The 18,004-nt window shown below is 44.4% G+C and overlaps 10 protein-coding genes across 10 annotated transcripts; 4 read left to right on the top strand and 6 right to left on the bottom strand.

The window, feature by feature from the left end:
- Positions 1-103: 103 nt before the first annotated feature.
- Positions 104-969, bottom strand: L203_101396 (uncharacterized protein; the record flags this gene model as incomplete). Its single annotated transcript, XM_066210838.1, has 3 exons — positions 104-143; positions 194-744; positions 793-969. 3 exons carry the CDS (start codon positions 967-969, stop codon positions 104-106), a joined length of 768 nt encoding a protein of 255 aa, XP_066066935.1.
- Positions 970-1,277: 308 nt separating this feature from the next.
- Positions 1,278-4,317, top strand: L203_101395 (uncharacterized protein; the record flags this gene model as incomplete). Its single annotated transcript, XM_066210837.1, has 16 exons — positions 1,278-1,452; positions 1,497-1,540; positions 1,584-1,628; positions 1,679-1,693; positions 1,746-1,844; positions 1,899-2,035; positions 2,086-2,284; positions 2,331-2,359; positions 2,408-2,450; positions 2,506-2,574; positions 2,626-2,979; positions 3,031-3,219; positions 3,268-3,480; positions 3,530-3,560; positions 3,609-3,970; positions 4,036-4,317. 16 exons carry the CDS (start codon positions 1,278-1,280, stop codon positions 4,315-4,317), a joined length of 2,286 nt encoding a protein of 761 aa, XP_066066934.1.
- A 143-nt stretch (positions 4,318-4,460) lies between these two features.
- On the bottom strand, positions 4,461-5,359 carry L203_101394 (uncharacterized protein; the record flags this gene model as incomplete). Its single annotated transcript, XM_066210836.1, has 3 exons — positions 4,461-5,028; positions 5,077-5,161; positions 5,209-5,359. The coding sequence occupies 3 exons, from the start codon at positions 5,357-5,359 to the stop codon at positions 4,461-4,463; spliced, it is 804 nt and encodes a 267-aa protein (XP_066066933.1).
- A 369-nt stretch (positions 5,360-5,728) lies between these two features.
- L203_101393 (uncharacterized protein) lies at positions 5,729-6,694 on the top strand (the record flags this gene model as incomplete). Its single annotated transcript, XM_066210835.1, has 4 exons — positions 5,729-5,831; positions 5,891-6,410; positions 6,466-6,600; positions 6,655-6,694. 4 exons carry the CDS (start codon positions 5,729-5,731, stop codon positions 6,692-6,694), a joined length of 798 nt encoding a protein of 265 aa, XP_066066932.1.
- A 219-nt stretch (positions 6,695-6,913) lies between these two features.
- Positions 6,914-7,858, bottom strand: L203_101392 (uncharacterized protein; the record flags this gene model as incomplete). Its single annotated transcript, XM_066210834.1, has 1 exon — positions 6,914-7,858. One exon carries the CDS (start codon positions 7,856-7,858, stop codon positions 6,914-6,916), a length of 945 nt encoding a protein of 314 aa, XP_066066931.1.
- Positions 7,859-8,553: 695 nt separating this feature from the next.
- On the top strand, positions 8,554-10,027 carry L203_101391 (uncharacterized protein; the record flags this gene model as incomplete). The annotated part of the gene is made up of 2 exons (XM_066210833.1): positions 8,554-9,148; positions 9,210-10,027. 2 exons carry the CDS (start codon positions 8,554-8,556, stop codon positions 10,025-10,027), a joined length of 1,413 nt encoding a protein of 470 aa, XP_066066930.1.
- Positions 10,028-10,104: 77 nt separating this feature from the next.
- L203_101390 (uncharacterized protein) lies at positions 10,105-12,896 on the bottom strand (the record flags this gene model as incomplete). Its single annotated transcript, XM_066210832.1, has 9 exons — positions 10,105-10,218; positions 10,278-10,364; positions 10,411-10,701; positions 10,750-10,839; positions 10,901-11,462; positions 11,847-11,992; positions 12,055-12,350; positions 12,406-12,630; positions 12,686-12,896. 9 exons carry the CDS (start codon positions 12,894-12,896, stop codon positions 10,105-10,107), a joined length of 2,022 nt encoding a protein of 673 aa, XP_066066929.1.
- A 972-nt stretch (positions 12,897-13,868) lies between these two features.
- Positions 13,869-15,096, bottom strand: L203_101389 (acyl-CoA thioesterase II; the record flags this gene model as incomplete). Its single annotated transcript, XM_066210831.1, has 3 exons — positions 13,869-14,234; positions 14,289-14,435; positions 14,485-15,096. The coding sequence occupies 3 exons, from the start codon at positions 15,094-15,096 to the stop codon at positions 13,869-13,871; spliced, it is 1,125 nt and encodes a 374-aa protein (XP_066066928.1).
- A 409-nt stretch (positions 15,097-15,505) lies between these two features.
- Positions 15,506-16,816, top strand: L203_101388 (uncharacterized protein; the record flags this gene model as incomplete). Its single annotated transcript, XM_066210830.1, has 6 exons — positions 15,506-15,767; positions 15,812-15,892; positions 15,948-16,018; positions 16,065-16,077; positions 16,135-16,476; positions 16,536-16,816. 6 exons carry the CDS (start codon positions 15,506-15,508, stop codon positions 16,814-16,816), a joined length of 1,050 nt encoding a protein of 349 aa, XP_066066927.1.
- Positions 16,817-16,824: 8 nt separating this feature from the next.
- On the bottom strand, positions 16,825-17,553 carry L203_101387 (uncharacterized protein; the record flags this gene model as incomplete). The annotated part of the gene is made up of 3 exons (XM_066210829.1): positions 16,825-17,197; positions 17,240-17,247; positions 17,413-17,553. 3 exons carry the CDS (start codon positions 17,551-17,553, stop codon positions 16,825-16,827), a joined length of 522 nt encoding a protein of 173 aa, XP_066066926.1.
- Positions 17,554-18,004: the final 451 nt, after the last annotated feature.

The raw sequence follows: 18,004 nt of genomic DNA, 5'->3' as shown, positions 1-18,004 counted from the left end.
AGTGAGACTTTAAGTCTAAACAACTTGGTAATGTAGTGCCGGCGTAGAGGAAAGCCAAAAAATGATGAAACAAGGTCAGATAAACACAAAAAGATGATAAAGATCACTCTGGTAACATTGTTGGAGCTACAAGTGGTTCCGGTCTAAAGGTAATCAATGAGTAAACAGTATTTAATTGGAAGATATAACGTACCGTAACGCGAAAACGACTTTTTTCCTCACAATTCCCACCACCGCGTAGTGTCGCGTTCTTTCTTTTTCTTCCCCGTTCAACTTTTTAACCGTCCGCTTTTGTCTCTGTTTAATTTCTTCCAACTTCTTTCTCTTTCCAATTTGTTCCTCTTCCTCCCGAGTCTCTTCATCAATTTCTTCCTCTCGTCCACGTTTGGAGAACCCAAGCGATCCCACTCGACCTAGTACTGGACTTGACATCTCTATATCTGAAGAATAATCTCGAGGGGTGGAAGGAGGGTGAAATGGGGAACTACTTCTTGGTGTTGCCCCTTGGTCCTTAACAAATGCTGTTTCCCTGTCGGATGCGGGAAACAGCGGTTCCTCGTCTTCGTCTTCTGACTCTTCTTCTTCATTGAAATTGCCTTCCACTGCAATCCCCTTCCTCTCGTGGGTTTCATTGTCGGGTTCCGGATCTCCAACGACTCGCCGTATCACAGCGTATGGCTTTTGAAGGTTGGCGAATTTGCCATGCAAAAGGTGGTGTGGCCCCAGATGTAGAGTAGGCTTATCCTAACAGATATGAGCCAGATCCCATCACTGCGATCTGGTCCTACATACAGGTCGATCCAAGCCTATTACACCAACAACTCCCTCTGACTTGTCTCCTTCCCATGTCAATTCTCCTTGTAGTTCTACAAGGACGATATCGCCACCGAGTTGTATCAGCGGTGGAGAGGAAGAATTCGAAGGGTTTTTCTGGAATTGATGAGGATAAAGTGGAAGATGTATACGCATTATAAATGTTGATAAAAAGATGAAGAGTTTGTTTAAATAAAACCGCGTCGCAAAATTTACGCGCTTCCAATTCCTCTTCGGACATCAACCCAAGTCCGCTTTCCGTAATCTTATCAATGACGTCATTCAGGCACTTCTTACTTACGGAAAGAGCTGATTAAATGTTCCGAATCTTCGTCATTTTTTAATTCTTTTACTGATCAGCTGATATTTTTTTAGCCTGAAAAGCGCCCCATGGATTTAGATTATTCTAATATATAAGCAGAGGTTTATTCCGCTTTTCCCATCATCTCTTTTAATCTTGAATTATGCGTTTGTTGCTACCCGTGGTTGTGTCCCTGTTGGGACAGATTGCTGGCCAAAATGTAACTCAGACAACCTCGCTTTCTTTTTCCCCTACACCTGTCAGCATTACTGTTCCGTCGCCTACTGTTCCACTTAATCAGAGTGTGCCGGACCAAGGCAAATATCCGCCTGTGCAAAGTAATTTATTACATTGCAACTTGATTCAAGCTTACAGCCTGTAGTGTTATGCGATGGGGGGGCAGATGTGCCCTACTGTCCAGGAATGGTAGGCCGCAAAGCAGTCGACTTGCTCACTGACAATCACAAAGATGCTACAAGATGTGCAGCTCTCTGGGATTTTTCCTGATAGCAAGGTAGGTATCCCTTACTATTGAATGAGTACTGGCTGATTCTTTTGGAAAAGACATTTGTCGACAAGGTACATATTGGCCCATGTTTTTAGATGGCCTAATCTAATGCTTTGATTATAGCCTACCCTCAAGACTATCAATGAGACTCTTGCCGCTTGGGCTCAGCTTGGCAGCAATGTGACTGTAGGAGATATCCAGACCTTTGTGGAACAGAATTTTGTAACCCTATTTTATAAACTACTATCAGTCGCAACTCTGACGCGAATTTTGCAGAAAGGTGAAGGACTTGAGCTTTCACAGGTTGAACTCCACAATTTCAACCCAAGTCCTGCTTCTCTGGCGAATGTCTCTAACCCAATATATGAGGCATGGTCCAAGATTGTCAATGGCTACTGGACATTGCTTGCTCGGTAAGCTCACCAAACAGATATTATCAAGAGCAACTTCTTAAGAACGACAGAGAAACCAACCAGTCAGCTCTATGTAATGGCGACTGTGTATCCAGCTTGATTCCTCTCAACCATACCGTTATCGTCCCAGGCGGACGGTACAGGGAGATCTACTACTGGGACTCTTTCTGGGTGATGGAGGGCTTGCTCAAATCTGAGCTGTACGAGTATGCCTGGGACTTGCTGTCAAACTTTATGGACTTTATTGAGGTAGGTCTATACAAGTTGCTGTGCTATGTCGTAACGCGTTCGACAGACTTATGGTTTCATCCCGAATGGAGGCAGGCAAGTACAAAAGCTCAAGACAGATCAATCCAGCTGAAGACTTGTCAGAAAATACTATCTAAACCGCTCTCACCCTCCCGTGTTTGTCCAGGTGATTGTTTTTTTTTAAATTTTGAAGTTGTAGAACTGAATAGACTGTCGTACAGATGATTGACGCCTACATCAAGACCACCAACAATGTCACCATCCTTGAGCGGGCCCTTCCTCTCGCTTCTGTAAGCTTTTCCAGAGTCATTACTGGAGTCGCGCCAAGCTGATTTTTGTAGGCTGAGTTAGAATGGTGGGCCAACAATAGAACGTCAAATATTACTTCTCCGTTCACCAACAAAACCCGGCTCATTGCTCGATATGGTGTCAAAAATAGTGCACCTCGCCCCGAAGGTTACCGGGAAGACTTTGAGACCGTCATGGGCGCATCTCCAAGTCTCAATGAATCACAGCAGGCTGACCTATACGCGGAACTCGCTACTGGAGCTGAGTCTGGCTGGGATTATACTCTGAGATGGTGCGATCAACGTATCATTAATGTAACAGACAACAACCCAGCGTTGAGAACCTTGAAGATAAGGTCTATCGTACCGGTCGATCTATTGAGTTTACTGGCTGGTGACCATGCTCTGGTAAGTGAGCACGATGTAATGTGTTTTTAAATCCATATTGACATGGTATAGCTCGCCAACTTGTACCAAGTCTATCATAATAACTCTGGAAATGGGAATAATAGTAGCAACAGTAGTTTGGCACAGCGTAACGGAGGTTCATCTGGTGGTAATGACACAACGTCAAAAGTAGCTTATCATCAACAGATGGCTCAACAGTTTACTGATTCCATCCTGGATCTTTGCTGGGATTCTGAGAAGGTTTGACTTCCCCTTTCTGTTCTTAACCTCAGCTTATACATTGCTCAGTCTTGGTTCTATGACTTCAATATGACCTCTTATACCCGCTCAGATTTCTACCATCCGGGAGGCGCCTGGCCGTTGTGGCAGAATATCACTCCAAGTGAAATTGTTAATAATGAGACGGCGGCGCTTTCTATCGTATCGGGTTATCGGTATCTCCTTGGTCATTACTCTGGCGTTCCCAGTGTGTCGTCTTTGTATTACTCTGGATTGAACTGGGTAATTGTATACAAAATGATTTTTATGTTTTACTAAGAAAAAGGTGTAGGATTTCCCTAACTCATGGCCAAATCATCTTTGTAAGTGGCACATTTTAGGGTTCAATATCCTCACTGACCTTTTTGCAGACACCACTATCAAGGCGTTTGAGACTTTAGGCCGCGTAGTGCCCAACGCTTCAGCTCTCCACAACCTTACCGTCCCATTCTCTCAAGTAGCCTCTTTCCAGCTTGGGCTCAATGAATCGAACCTTCCGCCTCAACCTTCAAGTACTATCGGCAACGTCTCTGTTATGACAGATTCAACTGCCGACAAAGCATGGCCGTTGGCCCTGTCAATAGAATTCGCCAACAGATACTTGCAAACAGCGTTCTGTTCATGGTATTCGACTGGAGGTCAGATCGATGGTCTTTTGCAGCAATTACCATTGAACGATTTAAATGCAACAGGCACTTATCATAATGGACAGTCAGGTGTCATGTTTGAAAAGGCAAGTCTACGGTTTTGCTCGTATAAAATCGAATAGGATGGTGGTTGCTAAACACAGAATGACAGTTCAACGTGACAGACACTGATGCAGCAGGTGGCGGAGGCGAGTACACTGTGCAAGTCGGGTTTGGATGGACCAACGGCGTAGCTCTGTGGGTGGCAGGAGAATATGGTCAATATATTCCTGCTCCAACATGTCCATTGATTCCTATTATCAACGCAAACGGGACCAGCTCGTCCAACGCTACCCATACTGGATCTAATGGTACAGGCGAAGGCAAGAATACAACCACCGACAAATCGACGGCAACAAACTTGATGGTTGGGTACAGGATCCCGAGAGAATAAGAATACGAGCATCTATAGGATGCCGTTATGGATATTATCATTAATGCTAAAGGACAAGTATAATTTCATAGTGTTGGATATGGTGCTATTGTTTGCAGAATGGAAATGGATCGCTGATGAATTTTGTTTTTTTTGGAACGCACTCATCTTACAACCTCATATGTTTCTCCCTCCCCTTTCCACCTATCGTCTTTGCCCAGTACCTGTCCCCAGAACCTCATCACTCCCCACCATTCTTCCCGGCCTCTAGGCATATCCTCTCCTACTCCTCCACCGTGGACCGTTTCGACTTGTTTGAATGCTTTTTTGAGAGCGGACAGGTGATTTCGGTAAACAGCAGATTGAGGAGATTGACGAGCAAAGTAGAGTACTGGTGTGGCAATGTTGAGAGAGTCATTGGGGTGACTCAGAAGAGGAGCACATATAGACACTATGCTTCCTAGTCTCTTCTCATCTTCGCCTCTCCAAGCCTTTAATGACGACTTTCCAATGTCAAGTCCAAGCTCCAGCGCCATAGTCCCTCCTTGACCCCAACCAAACAAGTGGATATCTTCCAGCTTCCAGCCTATCTCCTGAGATGTCAACGTCTCTAAAAGGTTCCGAAGCTTGGAAAGATGTTTCGTTGGATCTTGAGACGAGAGAGGGAGGGTATTAAACATTGGATCGAATGTTTGGTACCATGAAAAAGATGGATGATCCATCAGCGGGATACTTGAGACTTTAGCTAGAGATACAAGGCCTGATCCATCCGAGACCTACACATCTGGAGCCGACAATGAGAGAACGGCAGTAGATGGGAGGTTGATCTGCTTGGCAAGTCTCATAAATGAGACTTTGTTGTCGCCTCGATAGATGTCAGCGTACCACACTCTCCAAAGACTGAAAACTGACCCAATCCATGACACATAACCAACAAGTTTATATCCTTGCCATCAGGCGATGGACTATAAGAAAAATCCCATGGCTTGAGTAGTGATACAGTGGGAGCGGGTTTTACAAAAGCTGATGATGATGAAATGGGTCGTAAATCAAGAGTAGACATGTTTATAGTGGCTTTTAAGAGCAGAAAAGAAATAAAAAGTAGAATCGGTCATCTCCGTTCTTGCCTTTGCCTCCACCTCCACCTCCACCTATTACATCAGATAACGTGTTGTGCTTTGATAAGAATCCTGGAAAGAAAAACTATAAATATCACAAGTTCATTTACACAAATCATCATTTGAATCATTTCCTTTGATTATTATATCTTATTATATGGCGCCATATTGATCAGAGCCAACCCTGAAAGCTATAAAGTTGCTTCTCAAATCATTCCATGTTCACCCAATTGAGACCCGTTTGTAGGCTCACAAGGAACTTTAGTATATACTCTACAAGATCACCAAGGCATTCTTCAATTCAAACCATAACAATGTCTGCTCTTCCTCATGGCGAGACTCCCAAGTCCTGGCCCAAAGGCGTGAAAAGAAGGACTCGAGCTTTTGCTACCCAAGATCAAACCAGCCAATCTCAGAGTCTGTCTCTCTGTCATTCCCATAGCCCTCTTATCCTCTGCTGATTTGTCCCATTGCAGATCTTACACCTACCGAGGTAGATGAGTATCTCAACTCGAAAGTACTTCCTTCTCAGTACGGAGGCGATCCGATTTTTGCTCGTATCCAAAAGAGAGCAGATGAAGCTGGTCTACCCACTATTTCAGTATCTCCTCAACAAGGTCAATTCCTCGCCGTTCTCGCTCTCTCTATCAAAGCGGAACGAGTACTTGAAGTTGGAACTCTGGCCGGATACTCGACTGTTTTCCTTGCTAAAGCACTCCCATCCCACGGACAGATTGATACGCTTGAACTTGACCCTCAGCATGCCAAGGTAGCTCAAGAAAACTTTTTGAATGCCGACCTATACCCTTTTCCCAAAATTCATATTGGGCCAGCTATTGATACACTGAAGAAGCTTCAAGTTCCTGCCGAGGGTGCTTATGATTTGATATTCATTGACGCCGATAAAGCCAGCACTCTCAAGTACTTCTTAGAAGGTTTAAGGCTGCTGAGGAAGGGTGGGGTTGTGGTGGTGGATAATGTAGTAAGATCAGGAAGGTACATATCGTTCATGAAAGGAAATAAAGAAGGTTGTATTTACCAATCGGTATAGAGTTGCCCTTAGCGAGGAGGACGAGGACGATTCTGACGTAAAGGGCGTCAGAGCTCTGTTTGATTGGATCGAGAAGGACAATGGAAAGACTGTGTTGGCAAGTGTGACACAGACTGTGGGAAGTAAATCCTGGGAGTGAGTGCATTTTTGGATTGCTACTGTTGACACTCCACTAATTTGGTGCTGCAGTGGATTTGCTCTCATCACCAAGTTGAACGATGACAACTAGGATACTCTTAGTTATCAGACCATTAAGTCAATACCGTGTCTAGAGAAATGGGTCTAAAAAAAGCCGTACATGATTATAGATGTAAATGTATATACTAAAGCACATATCCCACGCTGCTACTGACTCCTTCCAACTGATACAACGTAGATAGACCCATTTTATCATTCACAACTCCACCAAGTCATTAATCATAATTCGTAAACTCCTCTTTGCCTCAAGTCACGCCCAGCCAAAGCCGCTCCATTCTGCCCCATTATGGCCTCCAGTTCTCCAAACTTTATTCTTCTCTTCCCCAGGACAATATGCTTCAAAAGGTGGTAACATTGGATAGTGAACGACGACCGGCCTTCCCACAATTTTTGAATGTTTCTCTGCTTGAAGCTCTGCAGTAGTGAGCGGTTCGGGACCCGGCAATTCTCGCGGCGGAGGATATCCATCCGGATAAAGTGGTGTATAGGGAGGGAAATAGTATGGGTAATGATGCCAGGGTTCCTCCTTCTCATTGACTTCTGGTTCTGGCTCTGATGAAGTAGGATGGGGATTGGGAAATGAGATATGTTCTAATTCCTTAACACTACCTGGGTCAGGTTTGGACAATGGATGGGTTGTAGAAGATGTAGTCTTTTGTGGCGGCAGGTGTATGGGCTCATGACTCAGATCGTCCAAGGGCGGATGCGAACCCATCAGATCTATTGGCATATGCGAGTGGATTCCATCCATCTGAGCATGCGGAACTCCGCCATCAAGAGGTGGTAATGGACGCCCCTTGTCATGACCCTCACCACGAGGACCAAATAACCTTTTGAAGGACTTTTTCTTTTTCAATTCTTTTTGTTTCTTCTCCACTAGCGACGGTATCCCCTCTATCGGCATCAATGGTGGCTGTTCTTCTCCTGGAACTAGGGGCATTCCACCTTCTATTGACTCTGACGGGATCGGGCTATACCCCTGCTCAAATGTGACAACCTTTGGCGGTGGTTTTCTTTGTAACTTCCTAGGTCCCTGAGGCGGTGGTAGCGATTTGAGAGCGGATGGAGGGCCAGCATAGCTGGAAGCGGGCTCATCCCAAGTGACTGCCATAGGAGGATACTTGAGAATTGATTTACTGCGAATGATGGATGGTTGAGGTGATTGAGAATAAAGTTGAGTTTGGTTTGGATCCATACTACTCTCTAGAAAAGCTTATGAGCTTGATTGATCGCTTCTACCACTGTGTGTGTGTATGTGTAAAAGCCAGTTTTGATGGCGAGTATATGAAGCATTTAGCTTACAGCTGGCAGGCAGCAACGGCTCGAGTACGAAGGACGCAGTCTCTATGGCCCGCTCTCCCTCTGAGTTATCAGTATTGGTTCTACTGCAGATTTTATTTATCTCACTGTATATCAAAAGATGGTTTTCAAAAGTAAATCTGCTTTTTGAGTGTATGTTTATGGTTTTTGGTTGGAGGAAAGGACTTTTTTGTGTTACTCAACATTATTTTCTTTCTGTTGGTCTTGGGGGACTTTCAAGTTGTCGGGCTTATATAAAGCTTTGATAGTAATAAAGGACTTTTTGTATATAATGAAAGCAAGGGATTACTATCAATCCTATGCATGTATTAGGCGGAAGATCTATCCCAAGAGCATAGTGAGATGACTGCTTTGATATTAAAAAAAGAAAAGAAAAGACGAAAACAACGGCAGCTTTCTAAAGAATGTCAGAAATACTGGGGGGTCATGTCTTGTAAAATGTGGTCTGTGTCCCAGTTGTCCCGATCTATGTACGTTACATACCTCCACCTCCACAACTTTTACTTTTTATAATCTATCAAAAGATTCATTTACTTATACATTTCAATTCTACCTATCTCGTCAACTTCTATGGCTTGCCGGCATGCCATGTCGCCAGCTATAATGGCAATAGGCCGGTACTTTTGCCCAAGGACCTCTGCTCTTTTCCCTCGACCGTCACTTCCTTCCTCATGTCAGAGATATCGACCAAATACCATTACCTACAGGCTGGTCAGTACAAAATCCCAAAGCCTGGAAGAGAGACTGCATCAAGATGCTTTGGAGAAAACGAAGAACATTGAAAAAGAATCATTGACAAATCTATTACCTACGCCTGATGATGTTTTGCCTTTGTTACCACCAGATACGCACCTAAAGCAAGAACACTTTCCCTCATCTTTGTCTCAACCAGAGAGAGATACGCCTACGCGTAGCATCCCGGGATCTCCTCTAAATTCAGAACCCCAACTTCAACCAACTTCATCCACGTATACTGTTCCCAGTAGCCTCACAATCCCTCCCAAAGTCCAAGAACGTCTGACGGAATGGAGTACGGCAGTTCTCATACATTCCAAACAAATAGTACAAGAAGCACAAAGCAAGTTTTTGGGCCTGGGATTGAAACTGAATGAGATGACTGGATATTTAGAAGTTGAGAGGTTAAAACATCTCGTCTTTGAAAAAGGTAGGTCTTGAACTCTGCATGGCTAAACAAATTGATGCCGACGTATATCCTCCTCACCAAGAGGATGAACTTCAAAAGCTCCGGGGGAATGTTCGCGCAGCCAAAGTAGCCTACGATGAAGCCATTACCGCTCGATCCGACGCACAAAGAGATCTCAACACTTTACTCGAGCGTAAACATTCTTGGACAGATTCAGATGTTTCTCGCTTTACCACATTGGTCCGTTCAGACCATTCTGCATCCCACGCTGTTGCTACAACGTCAATTTCCCTCAAGGAGGCAGAGTTGGCAGTTGACAAGGCTTTTTCTCAATTAATGCAAGTCATCTTGCAGAGGTATCATGAGGAGCAAGTGTGGAGTGATAAGATTAGGAGCGTTAGTACCTGGGCGAATGTCGCGGGTCTAGCCCTGAATTTAATCGTATTTATCGGAGCCATCTTAGTGGTTGAACCATGGAAAAGAAGAAGATTGGTAGAGAAGTTAGAAGAAAGAGTATCAGGTATGATGGAAAGAGTGGACCAGAGGTTGGGCGGTGTAGAAGGACATTTGAAGAATGTCGTTGCCGGTGTTGCGGCAAAGACTGGCACGGCAGAAGTGATTGAAGTAGTCGATTTGGACTTAGACAAGTCAAATATGGAGTTTGCTAAATCCAGGCCGGAACTTGTCTCTCCCTCGCTTGCCTCTGTGCTACCAGATGCCGAATTACGCCCGCCGTTACCATCAACGCATCTTTATTTTGATCGTGCAATCGACGGCCTTCCTAGTTATTTCAGGCCTATAACAGAACCTTCACAAAATCGCGATCTTGCCTTGGTAGGTATAGCAGGAGCGGTGATTGCATGGACCTTGACTGGACTTGTCAGACTGCTTTTCTCATGAAAATAGTCAAAATAATAGAGTATGCTGTGCTCATGTGTGCGGTCATGCTCTAAATAATGCATCTTTCGTTGATTGAGCTATGCACTACGGATCCCAGACTGATCTCCCCATTCTTCAAAGAACTCCATTATCTCTGAGGTGATACGCCGTCGAACGGTCTTTGCAGAATGGACGAGATGTGATTTTTTGACCTTAACATAGGCATAGTCAGTATCATCTTGTTTGCGATCAAGGAGACGTAAAAACGCACATAAGGAGCATTGATGTCTTCATTCATTGCTGCCAAGGCTGCATCCTGGCATATTGACACAACCTCTGCACCTGAGCATCCTCTCGTCTACCATCAAGAATTAGAGAAATCCCTCAAAACGGAAAGGTCTTACAATTCTCGCCAACTCTTCAACATCAACACCCTCCTCGACCGCCATTGTTGCTAATTTGATTCTCAAAATTTCCATTCTCGTTTCAAGGTCTGGGGGGCCTACATAGAGAATCCTATCCAACCTTCCAGGTCTCATCAAAGCTGCGTCAAGCATATCGGGACGATTGGTAGCTGCTACGACAGTCACGCCAGAAAGTTCTTCAACGCCATCCATTTCATTCAACAAGGAAGTGAGTACGCCTGAGTGAGCAGCGTCATTCGATCGAGCAGAACCCAAGGCGTCGATTTCATCCTGAGACAGTTTGAGTCACTGAAAAGATAACGATATATCATCACTCACGAAAAAGATGATGGATGGAGAAGCCGCACGGGCTTTCCGAAATATTTCTCTAACTGCTCTTTCGGATTCGCCAACGTACTTGTTGAGAAGCTATGTTGCACCTCAAGTAAGCTTAATATCAATTGCCACTAGGCCACTGCCATTGACACACCTCTGGGCCTTTGACAGCAAGGAAATTAATTCCACTTTCCGTAGCCAGTGCTTTGGCTGTCATAGTTTTGCTACAGCCTGGTGGCCCGTATAATAAAACTCCTCGTGGAGCTTCCACACCTAACCTCTTGAAAGTTTCTTGATGCGTTAAAGGCCATTCGATACATTCCTTGAGCTTCTGCTTGACCTCTTGTTGACCACCAATATCAGACCACCTAACAGCTGGCGTTTCGACAAATACTTCACGCATTGCTGAGGGGCGTATTGAAGGCATAGTGGTGTTGATGTCAATGTTAGTGAGCAACGGTTCGGGTACTGTCGTCGAGAGTGTATTGTAGTGGCGGGAGATGGCCGTCGATGCTGACTCGCGGACAAGTGAGAATAAATCGGCACCGACATATCCATGAGTACGGGTGGCAAGGGACGAAATGTCTTGTCTGGTCAGCGAATGCGGAACTTTGGAAAGCAAAATCTCAAGGATCTCTTGACGACCCTTTATATCTGGTATGCCAATCTCAATCTCGCGGTCAAATCGACCCGGACGACGAAGTGCTGGGTCAATGCTATTTGGTCTGTTGGTTGCCGCAACAACGAAGACTCTTTCTCCATCTAAACTCTCGTGACTCATACCGTCCATCAAAGTTAACAATGTTGCTACTACTCGTCTTTCCACTTCGCCGCCTTCGCCGCCGTCGCGACGAGGACAGAGAGCATCCACTTCGTCAAGAACCACAATACACGGACTTCTCTTTCTAGCCTCCGAAAAAACACCTCGAAGGCGTTCTTCAGTCTCACCATGAAAGGCCGAAGACAATTCGGGTCCGTTGACGACTATGCATGAGCAACTTGAGGACGAGGCCACAGCCCTAGCCAGAGCGGTTTTACCAGTACCAGGTGGGCCATGTAGTAAAATTCCTCGGGGGGGATTGAGGCCGAATTTTATATACAAGTCTGGATGAAGCATAGGCAAGTCAAGAAGAGTTTTGATTTGTTCGATTTGAGATTGAAGGCCACCCAAGAATGTATAGGCAGATGAGTGGGATTGAGAAGGATGAAAGAGATTGATGTAGGAAGGGACAGGACCTAAGGTTGCCTTGGTTGACAAGCGATTTCAGCTTATCCTACAGATTTGTAAAATATCATTCAAATACTCACAGGTCCCTTAGTGGGAGCTCTGCCCTCATAGGTAACGCTATCACCCAAGACCTTCTCGCTCTTTTGTTCTTTTTCACCCTCCAGATGTATCACAGTCTTCCAATGCATTTCATACACTCTTATGTCCTCCTCTTCAGTCGCTATTTTCAAATCAGCCAGACCGTTTTCTAAAGAAGCTTTCCGCTTTTCTGTGTCCTTCTGAGAAACCTCGACAGATGTCACTTGAAAATATATTGGAGCTCTTTCAGCATCACCAATTGTGAAAGTATAGCCAATTCTCATGTAGCGTAAAATAACTTCAACCAATGTCAGTTGGTGAGTGACAATTCTATGCAATCTTGTGTAGCTTACTTAGGGCCTCTTTGACGGCAGCCTTACACCAGGCTTGTTCTCTCGAGCTATTCAAATCGACCAATGGTGCTGCTTTGCCCTTGGACGAGGATGAAGCTTCGGCAGCTGGTATCTCTTTGATAGATATAGAAGCTAAACGTCCATCGCTCTGTTCTTCCCTAAAACGGTAGAGCTCTACCTCTGGTCCAGCCAAATTGTCCAAACAAGTCAAGGAAAGTAAGACGGCTAGGATAACTCATTAAATTTTCGGGGGCAAGGCAAATGTTTGTCCGTTACCCACCTTCTTCTCCAGTTCCATGCTTTGGCCAACACTGTATGATGACAATGTTGCTCTCAGATTTCAAAAGTGCCCAGTCGCCAGCAGCAAGCCTATGAGCTCGTAATGTATCCGGCGAAAAATATGCTCGGCGAGCTTGGCGACATATGGGAGCTCTTGCTGTACTTGGTCCATCTTCATGAGGGAGCGCATGTAGTTTGGCAATGGCAGACATTCTTGATATAAATGACTGTGAAAACAAGTTTATCTTTCTAAAAAAGTTAAAAGTATTGTCAAGTCCGGACACAAACCTCCACTTTGGACATCTACGATAAAATGCTGTTTCAGATAAAAAGTCTATAGCTTTGAAAATTGATCATTTATTGACAAAAAAAAATAATAACCATTCCACTATACATGCAAGAAGAACGGACAAGAATTCATTTTGTTATACCAAGATTAATCCTTTTAGAAGCAAAAGAGTTGTTTAACAGACGGTTTGTAGGTAACAGTGAAGAAGCTGGCCAAGACTTGTAAGCGGCATACGCATCTAAACCTTCTCACTGGCATGCTCTTGGTTCATTCTTTCTCCCTGATGAATCCCAAGCTTTAAGTCAGTCTTTTATTTTGTGATATCTGATAATCACAACAGAGCCTCATTTGGATCAGATTGTAAGTCTCATCGAATCGAAATTCCTTAGCTTCTTCCTCGTAATAGTCCAGTCGCAGCAACTTGGAACTTCAACGTTATGAATGACGATACAGACAAAACGGTGTCACGGACTGTATTCAGCCCTTCAAGGCGCTAGGAAATATGACAATCATGAACACCTAACACCAGCAAACTTGACCCAGAAGATATTGAATCTGCCCGGGGGCATTCTTCAAGCACATGCTGTCAGACGTCTGACTATTTGCTATCAAAGTACACTTGTCGATCAAGCGATTGCTAAAGATCACATATCCTCAAATCCGATTCAAAGCATCAATGCTTGGCTTTCAGGATGAGTCTGCGTATAATGACACCGTCACCTGGTAGTTCACATATATTGACAAACCTTCAAAACAAACGTCAAGAGCAACAAAAAGATATCTTGTCGTAGTGCAGATACCTATCAGCAAGTAGCTTCGATAAAGAAAAGCTGTGTAAGGATCATTGATCATTATCAGGTAATTGGTATATCATGTAAAGCTATGAATATCCATTCTACAACTTTGCTTTGGCATCCTCTTTGATGTCTGCCATTCCACCTTCAATCATGCCCTTGGCTTTCTTTCCCTTCATACTAGCTCTCACTACTCCTTCTTGCGCTGTAATAGCTAAGAGATGACCATCTGATGTATATATTCTTCCCCGTGCAACCCCTCTTCCCGAGATTAAATCAACTGCTTGGGATTCCATGACATGTAGTAGAGGAGCTGAAGGGTCAAAGTGTTCCGGAAAGGGGTAAAAGTGAATGGTATGATCAAGTGAGGCGAGCATCCCTAACCGAGGAGTGGAATTTTGGTTCAAGCCGATGGAACGGGCTGTAGTACCAATAAACTGAAAATCCGACATGTAGGCAATCATAGCCTACGACAGAACTGTTTTTAGTACTAGAACTCGGCTCTTCTGCGACCAACGTACTTTGACAATCTCCAAGTTGCCATCTTCAGGAGATAAAGCTCTAATGCGCAACCAGATCATTCGTCTCCACAGCAGCATACCTGGGTCGTCGCTTCCTTCTGTAATTTTATGAGCTCTTGAGATCGATACAGGCGATGTTCTTCTTTCCTTTGATTTCATAAGCTGTTGCCATGGCATGTTTCTTTAATTCACATACTTGAATATATTCTTTAAAGAACTTTTGTTCCCATATTTGCCTACCTGCTTTAGCTGATCTTTCCAACCACTTTGCCAAAAATTCGGCATCATCTTCGCAATCCGAAGCAGGTCTGACATCTTTGGGGAAAGGGAACTCGAATTTTGCTTTAACTTTGGAAACAGTACTAGAAGTGTGGAGTGGATCGGTTGAGGAAGTCATGGGCTGCTTTCCTTTTATATCTGTACTTGTACCAGCTCCTGCCTGATTATCAACCATTTGAGGCAAAGCCTTGGATGGCCGGGCATAGCTCGCCATAAGCACAAATATTTCTTTATCTCCTTGCCAAGCTCTGACGAGTCGAGAGGAGTAACTCCTTCCATCGCTGAGCTTCTCTACCTTATATTGGATAGTAGGACGTTGCTGAGCTGGAAGGAGGAAGTAACAATGAGCGCTATGCAGCCCGGCAGGAGCAGTGACTGTTGATGTGGCAGCCATGATCGATTGAGCCAAAATTTGACCTCCAAAGACACCCCGAGCACCAGAAGGAACCCAAAGATCTTGTGAGAGAAAGGTGAGAGGATCAGATGAGTGTGGGGTAACATGTATATGATTAGAAAGAAATTTCGACATCTTGTACAACTCAGAGAGTGTTTTGGTCGGAGGGAAAGCAAGAAATTGAATGGAAAAGTAACGACATGACGAAAAGAATCAACTACATAGTTTTTATAGACATTAAAAAATAAAATCATTACGATGTCGGTTGTCATTTGGAAGTTTTAACCGGTGGACAACTTTTTTGTATGAGGCTTATCAAAATAAATTACGTAAATACTTGGGTGACATCATTTTATCAATTGAACGTTATACGTAGTCACGGAAGCAATTTTTGGCTGTGGTCAACTTGGTTCAAATTGAATAATGCATTTTGCCTGTTCAACTTAAACTGCCTGTTTTAATTCACCATATCTCGTCCAATACCAAAGACAAAACTTCAAAATTAATACTCTTCAATTCTAAGCCATCAACATCATCTATAGATATGTCAAGCTTGCAGATTGGCTCGTTCAATGACTCACAGAGTCTCACCCAACATGGCCCTTCTTCTAGCCATTTGCCTGTACCGTCAACTTTTTCTCATACACGTAAACGGCGTCGGATCACAAATTCCAACCCTTCAGCTATTCCAAAAGGTCCGGAGAACCCACCACAGTCCTCATCAACCAATGCTGACTGGCATAACGACGGCACTGATCGAATCCTTTCCTCCCTGTCACTTTTACTCGATTGGCTGTTGATTCCAGGTAATTATGACTCTCTGAGGGGCAAGAGCGGCTCAAAGGCGCAGGATGGATACAAGAGGGCATCGGACTACCTCAAGGAAAGAGGATGCACCACATTTCGGACACCTTCAGGTATACGAAACAAAGTAAGTGGAAATGCCCTCCCGTCCATGTCCCTACACTTCATAAGCTCATTCTTAGATAACACGCCTTCGTTTGGATTGGATCAAGGCCCGAGACTGGAAGAATGGGACTGGAAATGGACAAGGACAGTACATAATCAATCATGCACCAGTCAGTCGTCGTGCAGATGCGGAGAGGGATGTCATGGGTGAGCAAGCCATATACACCATCTCAAACCTTAGTTGTTGGGTTGAACTATTGATAGACAATGTACGAATGATTTGCCCAGAGTGGGACACCGTTGATCCTATCTTCCGTGACCGAGACGGCGGTTCTATCGCGTTGCGTTCCGATTCTACTCGAGCTAGCAAACCGGTGCTTCGAGCTTTAAAAGATCAGCCTCTCAACAGCCCACAAACCCAACTTCCTGCTTCAGCAGGTCCTACTGGGTCCTCTCAAGCCAGCCCATCCCTTTCACCATCCATCCAATCGCCCCCAAGGTCATTGTTCGCTACTCATGCCGGTTCTAGCCCATATTACGACTCTACATCTCATATTCGTCGGGCTACTCGATTGGAGACGCATTCTATGTCAGATCGTCATAACGGTAAGGGATCTGGGTGACCAGAGTGTTTGAATACGTGGTGTGGAACTCACGCATGACAGGGCGTTCTACGGATGACGTAGAATTCATTATCTCTCAGGCCATTCGAGATTTCTTTGACCAAGAAGATGAATGGAGGAATTGCAAAATCGAATACATGCGCCAGACTGATCGATATCGACAGGAAAAACTTGCACTGATGAGAGAAGAGACAAAAGCGCTAGAGTTTCAGACGGAGATGAACGTGGCGATTATGATCATGAATCGCCAACCTGAATTGACTTGGGAGGAAGCTATAGAGAAGACTCGGAGACTTCGCATGATGTGCAGAGAGTCGCTCTAGATGTATTATCATGTCCAATTTTCTAGATCTACCCTTTCTGGATAGAATTCCAATATCTGAGTAGTCAAAAGCTCTCTTCGACGATAATCCTCTTTTACCGGGCTTGATTGATGATTGTAGCCGTAGTCATGGTTCCGTTGCATCCTATACTCCTTCATCATCTCCTCCACCTCCTGATCATTCATGACGCTCAGATATATCGATTCCAGCAAATTATGCAGAATAACGACGGCTTGAACGAATGCGTAAGCTTGAGTCTCGTCTTTCTCGGGTTTGGGCCTGAACGGAAGGTTACGCAGGCTAGCCCAGCGCAATTTGAGTATGCCTATAGCATGCTCGACTCGCACACGGGAAAGTTTGACACCGTGTTTGAAAAAAAGCCTAGAAGTCAGTTTCGATATATTAAAAAGAAAATATACATACAGGTCGCCCTACTAGTTGTGGCTCATTTCGCAACCTGCGGTACATGGGGATGATGTGAGGCGTACAATTGAATCCAGCGTCTCCAACTATATGCTCCATTTCATCGAAATACATATGGGAATCCATCTGAAGTCGCATAGAGCGTTGAGCACGTTGGTCACTTGAAGCCGCACTGAAACTCCAATGCACATATCTAATGTACTTCTGTGAATCGATAACAAGGACAATGTTGAGTTTGTAGCGCTCTTCGCGGCTGTGGTACAACGAGGCACCGACTCTTGAGGGAGCTGTATCGAAGTTGATGTGAGTTCCATCAATAAACCCTAGACAGTCGGGGATCCGGTATTGTCATGAAAAATAGCGATAATCAAATTCCACGCTCTGAACCCAAAGGTCACTGTAATGCAGTCGGAGTTGCATTATTATTTATTGGCTATATTCCCTGTCATAATTCCAAGGCTTTGACACGTATACCGAGAGGTACGTTCAGTTTATTGTGTCTTTCTCGAGCTCAGAAGATTATTTGACGTATTCGTCAAGCATCCAAATGATTGTTCTCAGAGAGTTATTGGTCCATCTCACGACAGTCCCAGCTAAAGATAATTTTTAGCCCATACAAACTGCTAAGAAGGGATTGCACCTAAATTTCAAACAGAGCCGCTATGATCTTAATTTCATGTCCGTGAGTGAGGCAGTGGATAATCACAGCTAAATGATATTTGGGAGCGGCCGGTTTCCTTCTTCCAGTCCCTAGAAACACAGCAT

This window comes from Cryptococcus depauperatus, chromosome 2, assembly GCF_001720195.1.
Source record: "Cryptococcus depauperatus CBS 7841 chromosome 2, complete sequence".
Taxonomy (NCBI): Eukaryota; Fungi; Basidiomycota; class Tremellomycetes; order Tremellales; family Cryptococcaceae; genus Cryptococcus; species Cryptococcus depauperatus.
Note: the sequence above shows the minus strand (reverse complement) of the source record. Positions and strands in the feature narration are given on the sequence as shown.